This window comes from Ziziphus jujuba, chromosome 4, assembly GCF_031755915.1.
Source record: "Ziziphus jujuba cultivar Dongzao chromosome 4, ASM3175591v1".
NCBI classification, from domain to species: domain Eukaryota; kingdom Viridiplantae; phylum Streptophyta; class Magnoliopsida; order Rosales; family Rhamnaceae; genus Ziziphus; species Ziziphus jujuba.
The window spans coordinates 3,429,091-3,447,686 of record NC_083382.1 but is presented as its reverse complement, the minus strand read 5'-3'; the positions used below and the strand labels follow the sequence as shown (position 1 = coordinate 3,447,686).

Genomic DNA, 18,596 nt, shown 5'->3' with positions numbered 1-18,596 from the left:
AGTTCATATCAAATGTATATTATGTGCCGAGTATGAAGAGCAATATCTTGAGTCTTGGACAACTTTTGGAGAAGGGTTATGATATTCATCTAAGAGACAACCATCTTTGTATAAGGGACAATGCAAGCAACTTAATAGCCAAGGTGCCTATGTCAAGAAATAGAATGTTCATGTTCAACATTCAAAATGATGCTGCCAAGTGTCTCAAGGCATGCTACAAAGATGGGTCTTGGCTTTGGTATCTTAGATTTGGGCATTTAAATTTTGGAGGTCTAAAGTTGCTGTCCAAAAGGGAGATGATGAGAGGATTACCTTGCATTCGTAATCCGGATCAAGTTTGTGAAGGGTGCTTACTTGGAAAGCAATTTAAAAAACGTTTTCCCAAATAGACAACTTCAAGAGCTCGAAAGCCGCTGGAACTTATACATGCTGATGTGTGCAGTCCGATGAAGCCTAGTTCACTTGGTAAGAGTTACAATTTCCTTCTTTTCATTCATGATTTTTCGAGAAAGACGTGGGTATATTTTTTGAAAGAAAAATTAGAGGTATTTGAGAATTTTAAGAAGTTTAAGGCTCTTGTTGAGAAAGAAAGTGGCTGTTTGGTTAAAGCTATGAGATCTGATCGAGGAGGAAAGTTCACATCAAATGAATTCCAGAAATATTGTGAAGAACATGGAATTCGAAGGTTTTTAACAGTACCAAGATCCCCCCAACAGAATGGTATGGTAGAAAGGAAGAATAGAACAATCCAAGATATGGCGAGAAGCATGCTTAAAAGCAAGAGATTGCCGAAGGAGTTTTGGGCAGAGGCGGTTGCATGTGCTGTCTACCTATCTAACTGATCTCCAATAAGAAGTGTGTGGGTAAAAACACCTCAAGAAGCTTGGAGTGGAAGGAAGCCCGGTATTTCACACCTAAGAGTGTTTGGAAGCATAGCTCATGCCCATGTACCTGATGAGAAAAGAAGCAAATTGGATGACAAAAGTGAGAAGTATGTTTTCATTGGCTATGACATAAACTCCAAAGGGTACAAACTCTACAATCCTAAGAGTAGGAAAACAATAATCAGCCGGGATGTTATATTTAATGAAGAAGAAGAGTGGAATTGGGAATCACATGATGAAAGCTACAATTTTCTCCCATATCTTGAAGAGGAAGAAGCGGAACAGCCAGGTATGGAGCTAATAAGAGAGGAGCCGATCACCCCACCAGCTTCACCAACAGCAGGTCTTCAAGAAGGTGGAAATTCAAGTGAAAGGGCTCCATGGTTTAGGAGTTTACAAGAGATATATAAGGTAACCGAAAACCAGGATGATCTCACTTTGTTTTGTTTATTTGCTGATTGTGAACCCGTGAACTTCCAAGAGGCAATGAAAGATAAAAATTGGAAGAATGCCATGGATGAGGAGATAAAAGCAATCAAGAAGAACAAAACTTGGGAACCAGCTTTACTTCCACAAAAATCCAAGGCTATTGGTGTGAAGTGGGTGTATAAAGCCAAGAAGAATGCTAAAGGTGAGGTTGAAAGGTATAAGGTAAGGTTGGTAGCGAAAGGCTATAGTCAAAGGGCTGGTATAGACTATGATGAAGTTTTTGCACCTATTGCACGACTAGAAACGGTAAGGTTAATCATCTCATTGGCAGCTCAACACAATTGGAAAATACATCAAATGTATGTGAAGTCTGCGTTCTTAAATGGAGTTCTTGAAGAAGAAGTTTACATGGAACAACCACAAAGATATGAAATCAAGGGACAAGAAGACAAAGTCTTAAGGTTGAAGAAAGTACTTTATGGGTTGAAGCAAGCACCAAGAGCTTGGAATGCTAGAATTGACAAGTATCTCCAAGAAAGGAATTTTATCAAGTGTCCATATGAGCATGCACTTTACATTAAAATTAAAAGAGATGATATTTTGATTGTGTGCTTGTATATAGATCACTTAATTTTCACGGGCAGCAATCCAAGTATGTTTGCCGAGTTTAAGGAGGAGATGACGAGGGAGTTTGAGATGACCGATATTGGGCTCATGTCTTACTATCTCGACATTGAAGTAAAGCAAGGAGGTGAAGGCATATTAATTACTCAAGAAGGGTATGCTAAGGAGGTATTTAAGAAGTTTAAAATGGATAATGCAAATCCGGTTGGTACACCAATGGAATGTGGAGTCAAGTTATCAAAGCATGAGGAAGGAGAAAAGGTGGATCCAACATTTTTTAAGAGCTTGGTTGAAAATTTAAGATACTTGACATGTACAAGGCTGGATATTCTTTATGCTGTAGGAGTTATAAGTCGATACATGGAGAATCCAACAACAACTCACTTGAAGGCAGCAAGAAGGATTCTTCGTTATCTAAAAGGTACAATAAGTTTTGGTTTGTATTATTCAACTTTCGATGATTACAAGCTTGTTGGATATAGTGATAGTGATTGGGGTGGAGATATAGATGATCGTAAAAGCACAAGTGGTTTTGTGTTTTATTTGGGAAATACGGCGTTTACATGAATGTCAAAGAAGCAGCAAATTGTTACTCTTTAACATGTGAAGCGGAGTATGTAGCTATCACCTCTTGTGTTTGTCATGCAATTTGGCTTCGAAACTTGTTAAGGAGGTTGGGCTGTCCACAAGAAGAACCAACCAAGATTTACGTGGATAACAAATCAGCAATAGCCCTTGCCAAGAATCCTATTTTTCATGATCGAAGCAAACATGTTGATACGCGTTATCATTATATTAGAGAATGCGTTATCAAAGGAGATGTACAGCTAGAGTATGTGAAGACTCATGATCAAGTAGCCGATATTTTTACCAAGCCTCTCAAGCATGAAGTCTTTGTTAAATTGAGAAGTTTAATAGGAATAACTAATCAAGTTTAAGGGGGAATGTTGAAATATAAACTTGATTTTTAGGGTTATTATTTTGTGGGCCTTGGTTACTTAGGGTCCAAGTTTTCTTAAAGTCCAAGTTTTATAAACTTCTTTTAGGGTAATGTTATGATGTTTTATGTAGGTAGGGTTAAGTATTAGTATAAATAGTGTTATGTTTTTTCCATTGGTATGCTGTAAGCCACAAAAGCAGAGAATCATTCAATAAACCAGCAGCTGCAGTTTTCTTTCCTTCCTTCGGGTTTTGCTCGTTGTTTTGCTGTTCTGTTTTGTTTGTTTTACTGTTCTATTTTGTTTTGTTTTGCTGTTCTGGTTTTTGTTTCCATTCAACAACAACAACCAAGAAAATGAAAGAAGACGAAAAAGAGACATTGATGAGGAACTCCTGGAATTCATTTCCACTAGTAGAGGTTTAGGTGGTGAAAACAAATTCTTCATGAACAAAATTTTGTGTTAGATCATTGAAATATTGGTTTTAGTTGACTAGAACAAATTCATAACAGCGAGCTACTACTTTGTTTTCATTTTTTCTTTATTTGCTTTTGCTTTCTTTGGTCTTTGTATCAATTTTCTCTTTATTATTATTATTATTATTATTATATATATATATATATATATTTTTTATGTAGCTGAGTTACAACATAATGTTGAAGTGGTTGATCCTTTAAAATACATGGGTCTCAATTGAAAGGAAAAGCTTAATTTTTTTTCAGTGCCACAATTAAAATTGGTTCAGACTAGCGGGATACCAAGATTGTATTAGATCCAAAATCCTTGTCATGAAATATGAACTTAAACTGTCTAGAAGTCAACATTGTTATTGAATTCAGTATCCAAAAGTTAATAATCAAAACTAACCAAAAATCAATTACTTAATTAGTTTTACAAGGGAAGATTCCAAGTAACTTCAATTAAATATTTTGAAGTCTCCAAGTCTTCGGATATTTTGCTATAAGTCCACAAGTTGCTTCATCTACCATGTTACACTCCCAACTAAAGCATGCTGGAAATTTTTGCGTGTTGACCAAATTTGACCATAGTTGATTTGGATTAACAAAGTGGATCCTACTATTGATTTTTTAGTGCAAGGAGAATTTTGGAGAATTTTGCATTGATTGAGACACCATGGCAAAGTATGCATTGATCTAAGTTTGTAAACTAGTAGTATTCTAAAATTGAGATTGCGGTTAAAAAAGTTATAAATGAAACAAGTTATGACTTGGATAGATTTAAGCGAGCCGAGTTTGACTTTTTATTTTTATGAGTTTTGTTTTAACTAGTGTACCATTGTATAGTACTTGTTGATATGAGTTTATAAACTAATAAATGCTTAATTTGGACTTGTAGTTAAAAAGCTACAGACTTATGAATTTATAATTATTTTTTGGCACTAACTTTTCCGGGTATATTTTTGACACATGTGAGAAACATGCAAATTGCACCTCATCGACATGTGCCATGTGTCACACTTCCAGCCAATTCTGTGAGTGCACAGTAGCAATTACAAGTGGTGCTTTATTAGGTCACTTGGAGGTTTGGGGGGAGGACACCAGCCACCACCCATTTTCACCCATCTCCAACCATCAACAAGTACACACATCAAACCACCTCGAAGGCTACTTTGAGATTAGTGGGCCATCCAAAAATCATGGTAAGATTGCCGACAACGCACTAGATCGAGCCATTTTTACCAGTGGTGGCCATTAGATTTACTGGTCAATTTCTCTTTTTGGCACCATGTGAGATCCCACATTGGTTGAAAAGGAAAATGAAGCATACCTTAAAAGAGGATGTGGATACCTTTCCCTTGCGATGCGTTCCCATGAGGGAATGTAAAACCGTGCTGGCTGGGCCCAAAGCGGACAATATCGTGATTGGGCCTGGAAGTCCGTGCCAGTAGGATTGGTAGGTAGGGGTTGTAAGAAGATTCCCCCTAACCGTTGCGACGCGTTTTGACAAAACCGTGCGGGTTGGACCCAAAGCAGACAATATCGCATGCGGGTGGATTGGGCTGTTACACACCACCTGGCCTTGCTACATTTCAAATAGGCGATGCATTTCAAAAAGCGTTGCTAAAAACTAAAAAAATAGGCGACGTATTTTAACTCTGTTGGTTTTTCTTTAAACTTTTAGCGATGTGTTTTGTACAATATCGGCTTTTCTTTAATATTAAGTGACACTATTAATGCGTCACCTTTTATCTTATAGTTTTAGCGATAGGACATTAGACGGTGCTTCATAAAACATCAGTCTTTATTTTGTGTGATGCATTAATTGTGTTGTCTATCATTGCGATTCTTGTAATGAATTTTCTTATCCAATAAAGAATTAATTATATATTTTTAATATTAAAAATGGAGGGATTCAAATTCAAATAAGAAAATAATGCCCACTTTTTTGAACGTTTGTTGTCTTTACCACTTGTTTAGAAGAGAAAGTCATCCTTGGCGAATTTTCTATTGTAATATGGATAACTTTGGAATCATTCAAGGGATCTTAATTAGTGAGGTGGAGAATTTTCTATTGTAATATGGATAACTTTGGAATCATTCAAGGGATCTTAATTAGTGAGGTGGATAGGCAGGTTTCTCTAATCGGATCCTAAAATTGTTTTCATGCCCCATACCATCACGACTTCAAATAGTGAAAATGGAGGCGAGTGCTTCCAATATTAAGGCAAAGAATAATTAAAACTTCCAACCAGTAATGAAAATTTCGGTATTCATAAAAATGTCGAAGATAAAATTTTATGAAAATATCGATGGAAATGTCGATAAAATTATGAAAACTATAAATATTTAACTTAAAATATTTTTACATATGAAATAACTAATATAATCAAATAATGTAAAAAAAATACGGTAATTAAATATAATAATAATAAAATAATTTATAAATATTAAAAATTATTGTAAATAAAAAATATAGTATTTATTAACATTAAAATATATAAAATTTAACAAATAATATTAAAATATATAAAATTTTCAAATAGTTGCATTTAAAAAACTGTTGATTTTAATAATTGTTACTTTAATTTTTTAGTTCTAAAAGATTAAAAAATAAAAAAAAATAAAAATTAAAGAAGAACCCCCTTATGCATCAAAGAAAAACAAACACAAAGAAAACATTTATACTTTCTAAACAAAAATAATATTAGTTGGCATGTGAATGAGTGGAGGACACCTCACAAGCTAAGCTCTATCAACTAAAACCTTTGATATGTGGAGATACCTGAGCCAAAAAAATAATAATAATATAAATTAAAAAAAAAAAAGTAAAACAGCCCGACATCTCTCTCTCTCTTGCTCTCTGTGCAAACTGTTCAGAAAATTAATGGCTTATTAGCTTCCATTAAGGCATTAACCCTCTTCTTCTTCTGCTTATGTTCTCTGTAAAAACAAGAGAAAAGAAAGAAATTGATGGGGATGTACTCGGAGGTGAAGGAAGAGAGAACGCGGTACACAGGGCTTTCACTGGCGGCTTTCTTCACCATCTCTTGTAAATCGGTTTCGCCGATATTTCTTTCCCTTCCTATCGGTGTAGAACAACGCCGAAATTGGATAATGTCACCGACATTTTCCTGAAATTGGCGACATTTTCTTCACTACTTCCAACATATCTTTTCAGACCGTTGTAAGTTGTACTGTCTTAATTAGGCTCGGTTGACCTGGTGTTCGCTTCTAGCTAGTCATTTTTTATAAACAATAATTGAAGCATCAAAGTGCTAATTAGCGGGCGGGTAAAATACTTATGTGTATTCTAAAAGAAATCGATAGGTAAAATATTTTAGATATATATTTTTTAAAAAACATATATTTAAATATTTTAAATGTCTACATATATATTTTTTATGGTAAAATAATATATATATATATATATATATAAGAATTAAATTGCTCCATAAAAGAGTAAAAACGATGAAGAAGTGAAAACTACAATTTTCTTTCCATAGGAAACATCATTTTTTAATGTTGGCTGGCGATGATTAGGACAATGTCACTACTAATATCTATTTGCTTACAAGTATATATAATCAATTTAAGATTTTGAAAACTATATGTAATGGTTTGATCAGCCTCTAGTTAAATCTTTGGCATGGTCTTCTAGAGAAACCTATCAAGTTGACTAGATTTTACTTAACATAAACGTCAAGTACCACATGGTCGTTACTCGACTTAATTACTTCAACATAACTATGTGAAACACTTTAAAAAATAAAATAAAAATAAAAATAATTGAAAAAAAAAACTATGTGAAACACATCGTAATTTAGTAATGTCTATTTAATAAAATTATATATAGTTCATTATTTTGGTCATTTTTTGGTGTAAATTTTAATCTTGTTTCTTGAAAGAAAAATCTTCATATAGTATATAGTTTTCTTCATGCTTTCTAAAATAATTTTCATAGAGAAAAGAAATGTGTATAAAGTTGGTGAAACTTAAAGGAAGTTATAATTTTATTCCCGTTTCTTTATTTTTGGCGAAACCAACTTTTGTTATAACTAAATTTTTTTGAACATTTTATTGTAGAATTTGAATGGACCATGCTTGGTAATTAAATTATTGAGAATACATATGAACAAATATTAATTATATACATACATATACATATATATATATATATATATATATATATATATATGTATATATATCTGCTAATTAATTCATATATCTTCTAATTAATTCGCTTGACTCCATCATCACTACTCCATGGACTAAAATTATATTTGCCTTTACTGTACACCTCCAATTAATATAAAATTTGTAACATATAATAATTAGCATGAAAAATATGATATCAAGATGCATTCGATACAAGTACTATTTAGTGTTGAAAAATGTATTACCTTGCATATCGTCCAACTGGCCTGTGGGACTGAGTGATTGTGAAGAAGAAAAAGGACATGTTACTTCCCCAGGTGATGGCTCATATCCATCACAGTAGCAAGTTGTTTGGTTGGACAACAAATTGTAACCACAAGCTCCTCTTGATTTGGTGCAATCCAAACAAGACTTATTATGCATCTTATATTTTACTCCAAACCTTCTCTCAGAGCCTCTTCAATTTTCAACGTCGAATTCGACTCCGTTTCTTTCTCGAGATAACTTTGTAGAAAGCCAACTATGAGGCTCCGCTGACCGCCATATCTTGATGTTTAAATGTTATGAAGCCACCTTTGTAAGCAGAACCGCGTGGACAAGTGAAACCTTCATGGATTCCAATTGGGTCAATTTCATCAGGACAATCATACAGAATCGTAATTTCAATGGAGTCTGGAGCGTATACAAATTGATTGGAATCAAATGCGGTGTTTGGATACTTTGGTGAACAGTAATGTCCGACTAAATCGTTTCATTAGATTTTGAGAATTTGTTCTTCTTGGTTTAGGTCTAAAACCTTGTATTTGCTAACCATAATCTGTATGGTGGTAAGGTTTCCATCACAAAGACGATGTAGATGAGGGAGTCCACAATCTTTCTGACGATCACCACCCCAGAAAGGGTAATCTATGCCACTGATATTTCCACAAGAGAATTGCTTGCTGCAGATTGTGAACATATCTAAGCACCAACATGGAGGAAAGTTGATGAAAAGTAACAGACAAGAAAGGGGAAGAATAAGAAGAAAGAGATGCGAAGAGGGTGAGGATGAGTAAATTTTGGAGTTCATTTCGTGTAGAGGTTGTAAGGTGAAGAAGATGAATTACTCTGAATGAAGTGAAATTGGAAGTTCATGGATATTTTATAAGAAAAAACAAGGAAGAAGTAAAACTTTAGGATTGGGCTGCAACCTGTGTTGCCATGTAGAAGCATGTGTGTCCCACTTTTTCCACGTGGAAGATTCAAGTGGTACTCTGGGATACTTTATCTTTTCCACTTACTGACTCTCATGTGTTTGTCTTCTTTTCTTATTAATTTAATAAATATAGTTTTTTTTTAATTAATTGTACGGCTAGATATTTAAAAAAGAACAGTTTGAGGTCGAACCTAAAACCCAGCCACAAACTTTTTATTTTATTTTTTTAATGTCGAATAATTAGGCAGTATTTGTGTTAACATATTATATTAAAATTTAATCAAACTTTAACATAAAACGTCCAAGTTTGAAAGAGAAAATGAATGCAAAAAGTAGAGATCCAAAAAGGGAAAAAAAAAAAAAAAGAATTATACATTTTTTTTAAAGCTTTTTAGCTTAAATTACCAAAATTTGGCTACCAAAAATTATAAGGATATAGTGCATAAATTATATGAAAAGTGCACACGCTGATCATGAAAATAGATGTCACATATTTCGAACAGAAATTATACATGGGCGTAATGCTAATGAAGGGCATGCATTTCATTAACTAATGAAATCACATAATCCTATGAGAATGGGAAAAATTGTAAACTGGAGGGAATGAAAAAAATTATTTCCATAGTTGAGCCACAATTTGGAAATAAGACAAGGCTTCAAGCATAAAATTTAATCTCTTACTTGTAGGAAGCATTAATTTAGGAAACAGGTACGAGTATTAATTAGAATAGAATTCTTAAAGTAGAGGCAGGTTGGGAAAAAAAAAAAAATAGAGGGTAAAAGATTTAAGAGCACACAATTAAACAGAGCAACTAGTGCCATATAAGATGTTTAGAACATCAAAACTGAATTTTGGTGTTGGAAGATAAATTGAAAACAGTTGCAACAAGGCATAATTGTGCTGCATGATGAAGGAATTCCATAATCCTGTTCCCCTATTGGATTCTCTGGCTCTTCAGGATCGCAAGTACAATTCACAGGTTCAAACGGTAACAATGTTTTGTTGAAGCCATTGACACATAAAGAGAAATTTCCTGATGAAAAACAATCATAAAGAACTGTTAGATTTCCATATCCTTGAGCATATTCAAAAAGTGTTGAATCAAAGATTGGATCCTGTGACGATTCCTCGGAAACACAAAGTACAGACAAGAAATCATCCCGAGCGATTTTGAGTATTTGGGCGCTCAGATTCAGCTCCAATACTGGGTATTTCACATTCTTGATCTCTATGGTTGTCACTTTATTGCTCTCACAGTTGAGATGGAGATGAGGGTATCCACAAACTTCAGGCCTGCAGTCTCCCCAGAAAGGATAGCCCACATTGGTGATGTTTCCACAGATGAACCGGTTACTGCGAAGAAGCTTGAAGATTTTTGAGGAATTGTGAGGAAGAATATGAAGATCAAGATAAATGAAAATGGAGAAGATGATGAGGAAGGTAAGAGATTGGCATCCATTGATTGTTATACCCAAATACTCTGCAGCTGCAATTCATAGAGGAAAGTAATAAAACAGAGCCTGGACTGGCTAAACATTGACTACTTAGTTGACTTTGAATTAACTTTGCCACCCAACTTCATTTACCGCAAAATTTGGAACAAACTGGGATCACCTGGTCCCCGCACACAAAAACTGTCACATCGCAAATGTGGGTCCCATACGGTGGTTTTTGAGAGACAACCGTGTAATTACTGTGTCTTTGAATTTGATTAAATAAATGTAAGGAATATATCTTTAACTACACGGCATTCTTTAATTTTAGATATATAAAATAACTAATATTAGTTTTTATTAGAATATATTATTTTTGGATCATTCAAAATTTTTTTTTAATGAATTAACTAAAATTATAAGTTTAGGCCACCTTTAAGAATTATGTAAGAATTATGTATTATAAGTTCAAAATTTAGAATACATGTATCATTTATATTTCAAAGTGTCAGAATCTTTTTTTTTTTTTTTTTTGGTTATCTGTGTTGTATTAAATTTGATATATAAGGGGAAAAAAGTTAATGCCTATCGTAACTAACACTCCATATTACTTCTTCGTCCTTTTTTTTTTTTTTTGGGTGAAAAAAAAAAAAAAAACAATTGGGCTCCTAACGATCCATCAAATCACTCGGAAAGCTTAGAAGTCTTTGGACTCGTTCCTAAAAGTCTACAACTCTCACCCTCCCGGCCCATACAAGACACGAGCGAACCTTTTATCCATGGGTCAAGAAAACTGCTCAATTGCTTATCTACCTTCATGTTATCAATTATATCTTCTACGCTTCTACAGCAATAATAATAACAAAAGCAAGAATAATTATTCCACATTATCTACATATATATATATATATATATATATATACATATCAATATTAAAGATTGCACCTTTTCTAGTCCTTTGTTACACCTTCATCAAATTTAAAATTTTGGTTACTTGGAATTTCTCCGGGATCATCAGGATTTGCATCATCAAATTTGAGACTAAAATAAATGATTAAACTCTTCAAATATAAGCACGTACATGTCATTTATTTGAATTAATCCTCTTTGTAATGACAAAAATCACCGAACCAAACGGAACATTTTTTTTCTCCTGAACCTGTCAACACGGTCATTGGTCATTACATATATTTAGCACGCTTAATTTACCACTTTTGTACGTAGGTTCACATTCAAAAGCTGAGCATATGATAGAAAACATAGAGACTTGGGAAACATAAATATATATATATATATATATATAAATAAATTGTTATGATTTTGTGGATTGCTGAGGAGATCTTGCAGGAGAAGACAAGACGGGCCTTGGTGGAATCTGAACAGATTGAAGATTTCCTTCCAGCATATCAACAACTTTACTCATTGGTGGTCGATCAGATGGAATCGTCTGAATGCACCAAAAGCTCACTAAAACCATCTTCTTTGCCATCTCTTTTTCTTCCTCTGTTGTGACTCCCAGAATTCTTAAATCTTTATCTAATTCTATGTCTTCGTAAATCCAATATGGAAAGTATATTTCACTTGTATGAGAAACTCTAGGATCGATATTCCTTCTTCCTCCAACCATTTCAAGAACCAACATTCCATAACTATAAACATCAGATTTGTGAGACACTCCACCAAAGTTGCGATTGAATACTTCAGGTGCTATGTATCCTGCTGTTCATCTAGCACCCCTCATCGATACAATACTCTCCTTTTTTAGCCACAGCTTTGCCAGGCCAAAATCAGAGATTTTTGGACAAAAATCTTTATCCAAAAGAATGTTTTGAGGCTTTATGTCAAAATGCAAAATCCTTGTGTTGCAGCCTCGATGCAAGTACTCTAGTCCTCGTGCAATTCCAAGAGCAATTTCATACAATGTTGTCCAATCCAAGCGACGAGTTGGGTTTGGAGATTCTTGATCAAATATGAATTTATCAAGTGATCCATTAGGCATGTAATCATAAATCAAAGCTCTCTTGGTGCCCTCGTAGCAAAATCCGAGAAGAGTGACTATATTAACATGAGAAGTTCTACCTATACTAGCAACTTCGTTGATAAAATCTTCTCCATTGCTTTTAGTATCTTTTAGCACTTTTACTGCAACAAGACGACCATCAGGTAGTGCTCCTCTGTATACACAGCCATATCCACCATTCCCAATTATGTTTGCAAAGGAGTTTGTCATTTTCTTGACATGTGAGTGACTGTATCGCTTTGGGACAAATGAAGTATAATTGCTTATAAATGCCTCCACATCAAACTCCTCTCTATTTTCTTTCTTCCAACAGATCATTGATACTCTCTTATAGACAGATAGAATTATAGCAGAAATTATTGAAAGTGCAAGCACAGCCGCTGATGAAATGCCTATGTTCAAAAGAGTATTTAAGTTGTATATCTATTTTATTTCATGGCAGCAACATAAGAAAAAGGGCACGGTTGAAATTTTACCTATGATTAAACCACGATCTGAAGATGGTTCTGCAATATCAAGAGAAGGTGAGACTAAAAATCTGTAAGTTCACAAATAGAGAAAAGAATTGTAGCTAACTTGCAACTACCTAAGTCATTAGTTTCCATCGTTTTGTATCTCTGTCTTTCTAAGCAGGGGAGATCATGTAATATGATTTACTCTCACAGTAACATCTTCCAGCTTTTAGTTACATGTGATTAATTTGTTTGCGGATCATAATAACCTTGTATAATCCTCCACAATCTTTATGTGTGTTTATCATGTTAGTTTAATGTGCATTTGTTGGTTACATTTCAACAGGATTTAAATCTCCTGTTTCTGTTCTTCCTTATTATTATTCCATTTAATCCAAGGGACAAAATTTAATGGCAAATTATCATATCTGATAGAAGCTTGTTACTATAAACTAACGAAGTCAAACGGTTTATTTGTTAAAGTCTTTTGAAGTAGTGGAGGGGACCTAAAGATAATATTTTTTTCCAAACATTTTATTAATTAGATATATAGAATATCCTTTTTTGACTAAAAATGATATAATCCATTAATTATATACTCATATATTTTTAAAAGAGAAACCTTTATTCGTACCTTTAATTTGCGGTCTGGGACGTGATGGGGGAGGAAATGGGCTTTGCCGAGAAGATCCATCATAGCAAGTTGGTTGTTTGGAATCCCAGTCATAGCCACAAACTCCTCCGGATTTGGTACAGCCATTGCATAAAGAAGTATTCACCTTATATTTCACTCTAAACCCTTCTCTGATCAGTGCCTCTTCCATTATCGAAAAATTTCCGATATCAACAAAATAACTCCGACCAATCCCAATTTTGAGGCTCGAATTGCATCCGGTATTATCTCCTATAAAGCCATTCTCATGAGTAGACCCATCGGGGCAAGGGAAATACCCCAGCTTCCCTTTAAGAGAAGAAGGACAATCATAGTGTATTGTAACTTCTCCAAAGTCTGAATCATATTCAAATAGCTGGAAATCGAAGGTGGTGTCTGGGTATGTTGGTGAACATAATCCATTGCTAATAATGAAATCATCCCTTGAGATTTGGAGAATCTGAGTATTTTGGCCTACGTTTAATACCTTGTATTTCACATCCATTATATCAATGGTAGGTTGGCTTTTGTTGCAGTAGAGATGTAGATGAGGATACCCACAACCTTCCAGCCTACCATCTCCCCAGAAAGGGTAGTCAATGTCCGTGATATTCCCGCAAGCGAACCGGTTGCTGCAGCTCCTTGACAAATCCAAGCTCCAACATGGAGCAAACTTGATGATGACTAACAGTAAAGAAAATGGAAGAAGAAGAAAAGGAGACGATGATGAGGAAAGCCTCGAATTCATTTCCACTAGAAGACGTTAAGGTGGAAAAAATGAATTCTTCATGAATAAAATTGAGTGTTACACCATAAAAAATATTGATGTTTAGTTGACTTGAACGAATTCGTCGTGGCGTGTACACTACTTTGTTTCTACTTTTTATTTTTTTGGTTTTTGTTTACTTTGGTCTTTGTATCAATTTGTTCTTTATTTTATTTTTTATATATGGCTGTATTATAACATAATGTTAAAGTGGTTGATCCTTTAAAATACATTGATCTAAATTGAAAGGAAAAGCTTAATTTTTTAAGTATTACAATTAAAACTAGTTCCTACTAACGGATACAAAGATTGTATTAGACTCGAAATCCTATAGTAAAATATGAAATTAAACTGTCTAAAAGACAACCCTTTTATTGAATTTCAATATCCAAAAGTAAATAATCAAAACTAACAAAAAAATTAATAACTTAATTTTTCCAACGGAAGCTACAAAGTAACTTCAATAAAATCTTTTGAAGTTTCCAAGTCTTCGAAAATTTTCCTTTTAAGTCTACAAGCTTCACCTGTCCGTTGCAACTATTTTATCTACACGAAAAGAAAAATGATTTTCCGCAAGCCAACTTCTAGAAGGTCACCGCTCAATTCGAATGTATCTCAAGCTCCATAGTTGAATGTCTTGCGCTGATTGACAGATTCTACATATTTGTGTATGCCGCCTAATTTCAATTTGCCAAGGGTCAGTTTATATTACTTTAGATGTTCAATGTATACAGGGCAAAGCTCAGTTTGCTGTGTACATCCCCACTAAGCCCATAATTTTCATTGCTAAAGCTACATACATGCACATGGAATCGACCTTCAACTTCATTTACTCTAACCCTGGACATGGAACAAAAAGAAACCAAACAGAAGCCCAAACCTAAGCATGATATTTATATACAAAAGACAACGGTCATAACATTGGAAAATAAAACAAACTGTTAAGAGGGAATTAGATACTAAGCATACCTACTTTTATTTTGATGATTTTGAAGATTGTTGAGGAGACCTTGCAGGAGAAAACAAGAATGGCTTCGGTGGAATCTGGACAGATTGAAGATTTCCTTCTAGCATATCTACAACCTCACTCATTGGTGGTCGATCTGATGGATTCATCTGAATGCACCAGAAGCTCACTAATGTCAACTTCCTTGCTGTTTCTTTTTCTTCCTCTGTTGTAACTCCCAAAACTCTTAAATCTCTACCCAATTCCAGATCTTCATAAATCCAAGAAGGGTAGTATATTTCACTTGTACGAGACACTCCAACATCAATATTCTTTCTTTTTCCAACCATTTCGAGGATCAACATTCCATAGCTATAAACATCGGATTTGTGGGACACTCCTCCAAAGTTGCGATTAAATACTTCAGGTGCTATGTATCCTGCTGTTCCTCTAGCACCAGTCATTGATACAATACTCTCCTTTTTTAGCCACAGTTTTGCCAGGCCAAAATCAGAGATTTTTGGACAAAAATCTTTATCCAAAAGAATGTTTTGAGGCTTTATGTCAAAATGCAAAATCCTTGTGTTGCAACCTCGATGCAAGTACTCTAGTCCTCGTGCAATTCCAAGAGCAATTTTGTACAATGTTTTCCAATCCAAGTGACGAGTTGGGTCGGGAGATTCTTGATTCTCTCTTATAGACAGATAGAATTACAGCAAAAATTATCGGAAGTCCAAGAACAGCCGCTGAAATGCCTATATATTTTCAAAGGAGTATTTAAGTTGTATATCCATTTTACTTCATAGTAACAAAATAAGAAAAAGAGATGGTTGACATTTTACCTATGATCAAATTACGATTTGAAGATGATTCTGCAAAAGCTAGAAAAGGTTAGACTCAAAAAAAAAAAAAAAAAACAAAACAAAAATGTAACTTCAAAATAAATAGAAAAGGAATTCTAGCTAACTTCGAACTATCTTAGTCATTAGTTTCCATAGTTCAGTATATCTTTATCTTTCTAAACAGGGGAGATCATGTAAAATATGATTTACTCTCATAATCATCTTATATAATCCTCCACAATCTTAATGTGTGTTTATCATGTTAGTTTTTTTTTTTTTTTTTTTTTTTTTTTAAATCATGTTTATCATGTTAATTTAATGTGCATATGTTGGTTACATACCCCATTTAAATCCCCTATTTACAATTTTTCCTTATTATTCCATTTGATTCAAGGGGAAAAAATAAATGGCAACTTATCATATCGAATAGAAACTGGTAAAAAAAAAGAAAAACAAAAAAAAACCACAAAGTCAAATGGTTTATTTAGTAAAGTCTTTTGGCGTAGCGGAGGAGACATAAATAAAAAAAAAAAATTCCTGTCTCTTTGCGAGACTTCACCAACTAAACCATTTTACTAATACTAATCAATATATAATAGCCTTTTAAAAAACATTATATAATCCTTCAATTATACTCGTATATTTTTAAAAGAGCAATCTTTTCGACATAAGTTGTATAACATCTACCATTATTTGTCTTGTCCTGTTGGTACCTTTAATTGGGGCTGTGGGTGGTGGTTGGGGAGGACATGGGCCTTTCGGAGAAGATCCATCTGCGCAGTGGCAAGTGGGCTCGTTGGAATCCACTTCAAAACCGCAAGCGCCTGATCCGGATTTGGTGCAGTCGTTGCAAAACCAAGCATCCACCTTGTATTTCACTCTAAATCCTGCTCTGAACAGTGCCTCTTCCAGTCGCCAAAATTCTTCGATATAGCCAAAATAACTCCGACCAATCCCAACTTTGAGGCTCGAATTGCATCCCCGATTAGTTTCAGGTCCAAGTTGTATGAGGCCATCCTTATGAGTCGACCCATCAGGGCAAGAGAAATACCCGGGCATTCCTTTATGAGCAGAAGGACAATCATAGCTTATTGTAATTTCTGCAAATTCTGGATCATATTCAAATAGCTGGATATCGAAGGTGGTATTTGGGTATTTTGGTGAACATAATCCTTTACTATCAAAGAAATCATCCCTTTTAATTTGGAGACTCTGGGTGTCTTCGTATATGTCTAATACCTCGTACACCACATCTTTGATCTTAATGGTAGTTTTGTCTTTGTCGCAGATGAGACGTAGATCACGATGCCCACAATCTTCCACCCTACCATCTCCCCAGAAAGGGTAGCCAATGTTCGTGATTTTCCCGCAAGTGAATCGTTTGCTGCAGCTATTGAACAATCAAAGCTCCAACATGGAGGAAACTTGATGATAAATAACAGCAAAGAAAATTGAAGAAGAAGAAAAGGAGTCGAGGAGGAAAGCCTGGAATTCATTTCCAGAAAGTAGAGGTCTTTGGTGGAGGAAATGAAGTCTTTGTGAATTAAAATGAGTGGTAGATCCTACAAAGATTTGACGTTTAGTTGACTCAAACGAATTCATAATTGCTCGTCCTCTGCTACTCTGTTTTTACTTTTCTTTATTTGTGTTTGTTTTTCTCTCCATTGTGGCTATAATTACAGCGAAAACTATAAAGATTACCGTAATTTTGGTCTGCGTATCAATTTTCTCCTTATTTATTTATTTTGCCCCATGACACACTGCAAATGTGAAATTGAGAAATAGACCAAAAATTAATCCAGAAAATGTTCCACAAACTTGTATTTCATGGAAACTTCTGTTCTATATCCCTTCTTCCATCAAAAATTAAATTAAAAAAAAAAAAATAGTCCTTCAACTTTTCCGGACAAGCAGAGTCATCGAAGTCTGAAATCAGTACATCAGAGGTCCCACACATATTTCAAAATAAAAAAAAATAAGAAGGCCGTCAGTCATGGAAAGCTAAGTGTTGACTCAACAAGCTATGAGTGTCTGACAATGCAGATAGGCCTAACATAACAGGGCATTGGGCCTCATGTCCTGAAGGCTCAATTAAGGCCTGGCATTGAATTGTAGGCAAAAAGGACTTTAAAACAGATTTTCATGCAATACATGATGCTAGCAGCTCCAAAATTCTCTATTTATCTCTGTTTTACTTTGGTGATTTACTATTTTTAACACCCTAATTAAGAGAGATTAGATTCGATACATTTATTTGATCATTAAAGCATCCAATAATTGAACCCTTTTAAGTTTCCATTCGAGAACTAATATAAAATTGGCAATTACCACCCCTTACGATGAATAAAAACTCAATAAACACGCCAATATTGTTGCTCATAGCTAGCTGCCTTTGTCCTTAAACTTTTAGTAATTCTACCACCAACCTTATATTTTTTTGGTTAAAAGAGACAAGTTTTTGGGCCTGAAAATTGTTCTGCTGACTAGCTTGTTCATATTCCCAGCTGACACAGTGCCGTGCAATAATAAAAATGACTAAGCAATTTGGGCTCTCAGCTGACTACTCAATTTGTTACTAATTTACAGTTAATAGGATGTATGATAAAAGGGAAAGTATTGAAGAAAACTGATTATTGGGAATCAGTTTCTTAGGATTCAGTTTTTTGAGAATGAATTTTTTTTATTCATTTTACAGTGTTTGGTTAATTATAGAAAAAAAAATAATACTTATAAGGAATTAAATAAATTTATACATTAAAATTAAAGGATAAAATTGTATTTAAAAAAATATATAATAT

General features: G+C 34.2%; 2 protein-coding genes and 1 pseudogene across 2 annotated transcripts; all 3 read right to left on the bottom strand.

The window, feature by feature from the left end:
- Window positions 1-9,244: 9,244 nt before the first annotated feature.
- On the bottom strand, window positions 9,245-10,939 carry LOC132803433 (LEAF RUST 10 DISEASE-RESISTANCE LOCUS RECEPTOR-LIKE PROTEIN KINASE-like 2.7). The gene is made up of 2 exons (XM_060816447.1): window positions 10,891-10,939; window positions 9,245-10,173 (listed from the first exon to the last, which is right to left on the bottom strand). The coding sequence occupies exons 1-2, from the start codon at window positions 10,937-10,939 to the stop codon at window positions 9,518-9,520; spliced, it is 705 nt and encodes a 234-aa protein (XP_060672430.1). The 3' UTR covers window positions 9,245-9,517.
- A 290-nt stretch (window positions 10,940-11,229) lies between these two features.
- Window positions 11,230-12,622, bottom strand: LOC107416031 (PR5-like receptor kinase; annotated as a pseudogene).
- A 48-nt stretch (window positions 12,623-12,670) lies between these two features.
- On the bottom strand, window positions 12,671-13,992 carry LOC132803432 (LEAF RUST 10 DISEASE-RESISTANCE LOCUS RECEPTOR-LIKE PROTEIN KINASE-like 1.3). The gene is made up of 2 exons (XM_060816446.1): window positions 13,227-13,992; window positions 12,671-12,678 (listed from the first exon to the last, which is right to left on the bottom strand). Exons 1-2 carry the CDS (start codon window positions 13,990-13,992, stop codon window positions 12,671-12,673), a joined length of 774 nt encoding a protein of 257 aa, XP_060672429.1.
- Between the last annotated feature and the right edge of the window lie 4,604 nt (window positions 13,993-18,596).

Coding starts and splice junctions, on each gene's coding strand:
- LOC132803433 (XM_060816447.1), bottom strand. CDS start 10,939: ATGAAGGTAGATAAGCAATTGAGCAGTTTTCTTGACCCATGGATAAAA. Junction 10,174..10,890: donor TCTTGACCCATGGATAAAAG/GTTCGCTCGTGT, acceptor TATGAATTGCAG/CTGCAGAGTATTTGGGTATA.
- LOC132803432 (XM_060816446.1), bottom strand. CDS start 13,992: ATGAATTCGAGGCTTTCCTCATCATCGTCTCCTTTTCTTCTTCTTCCA.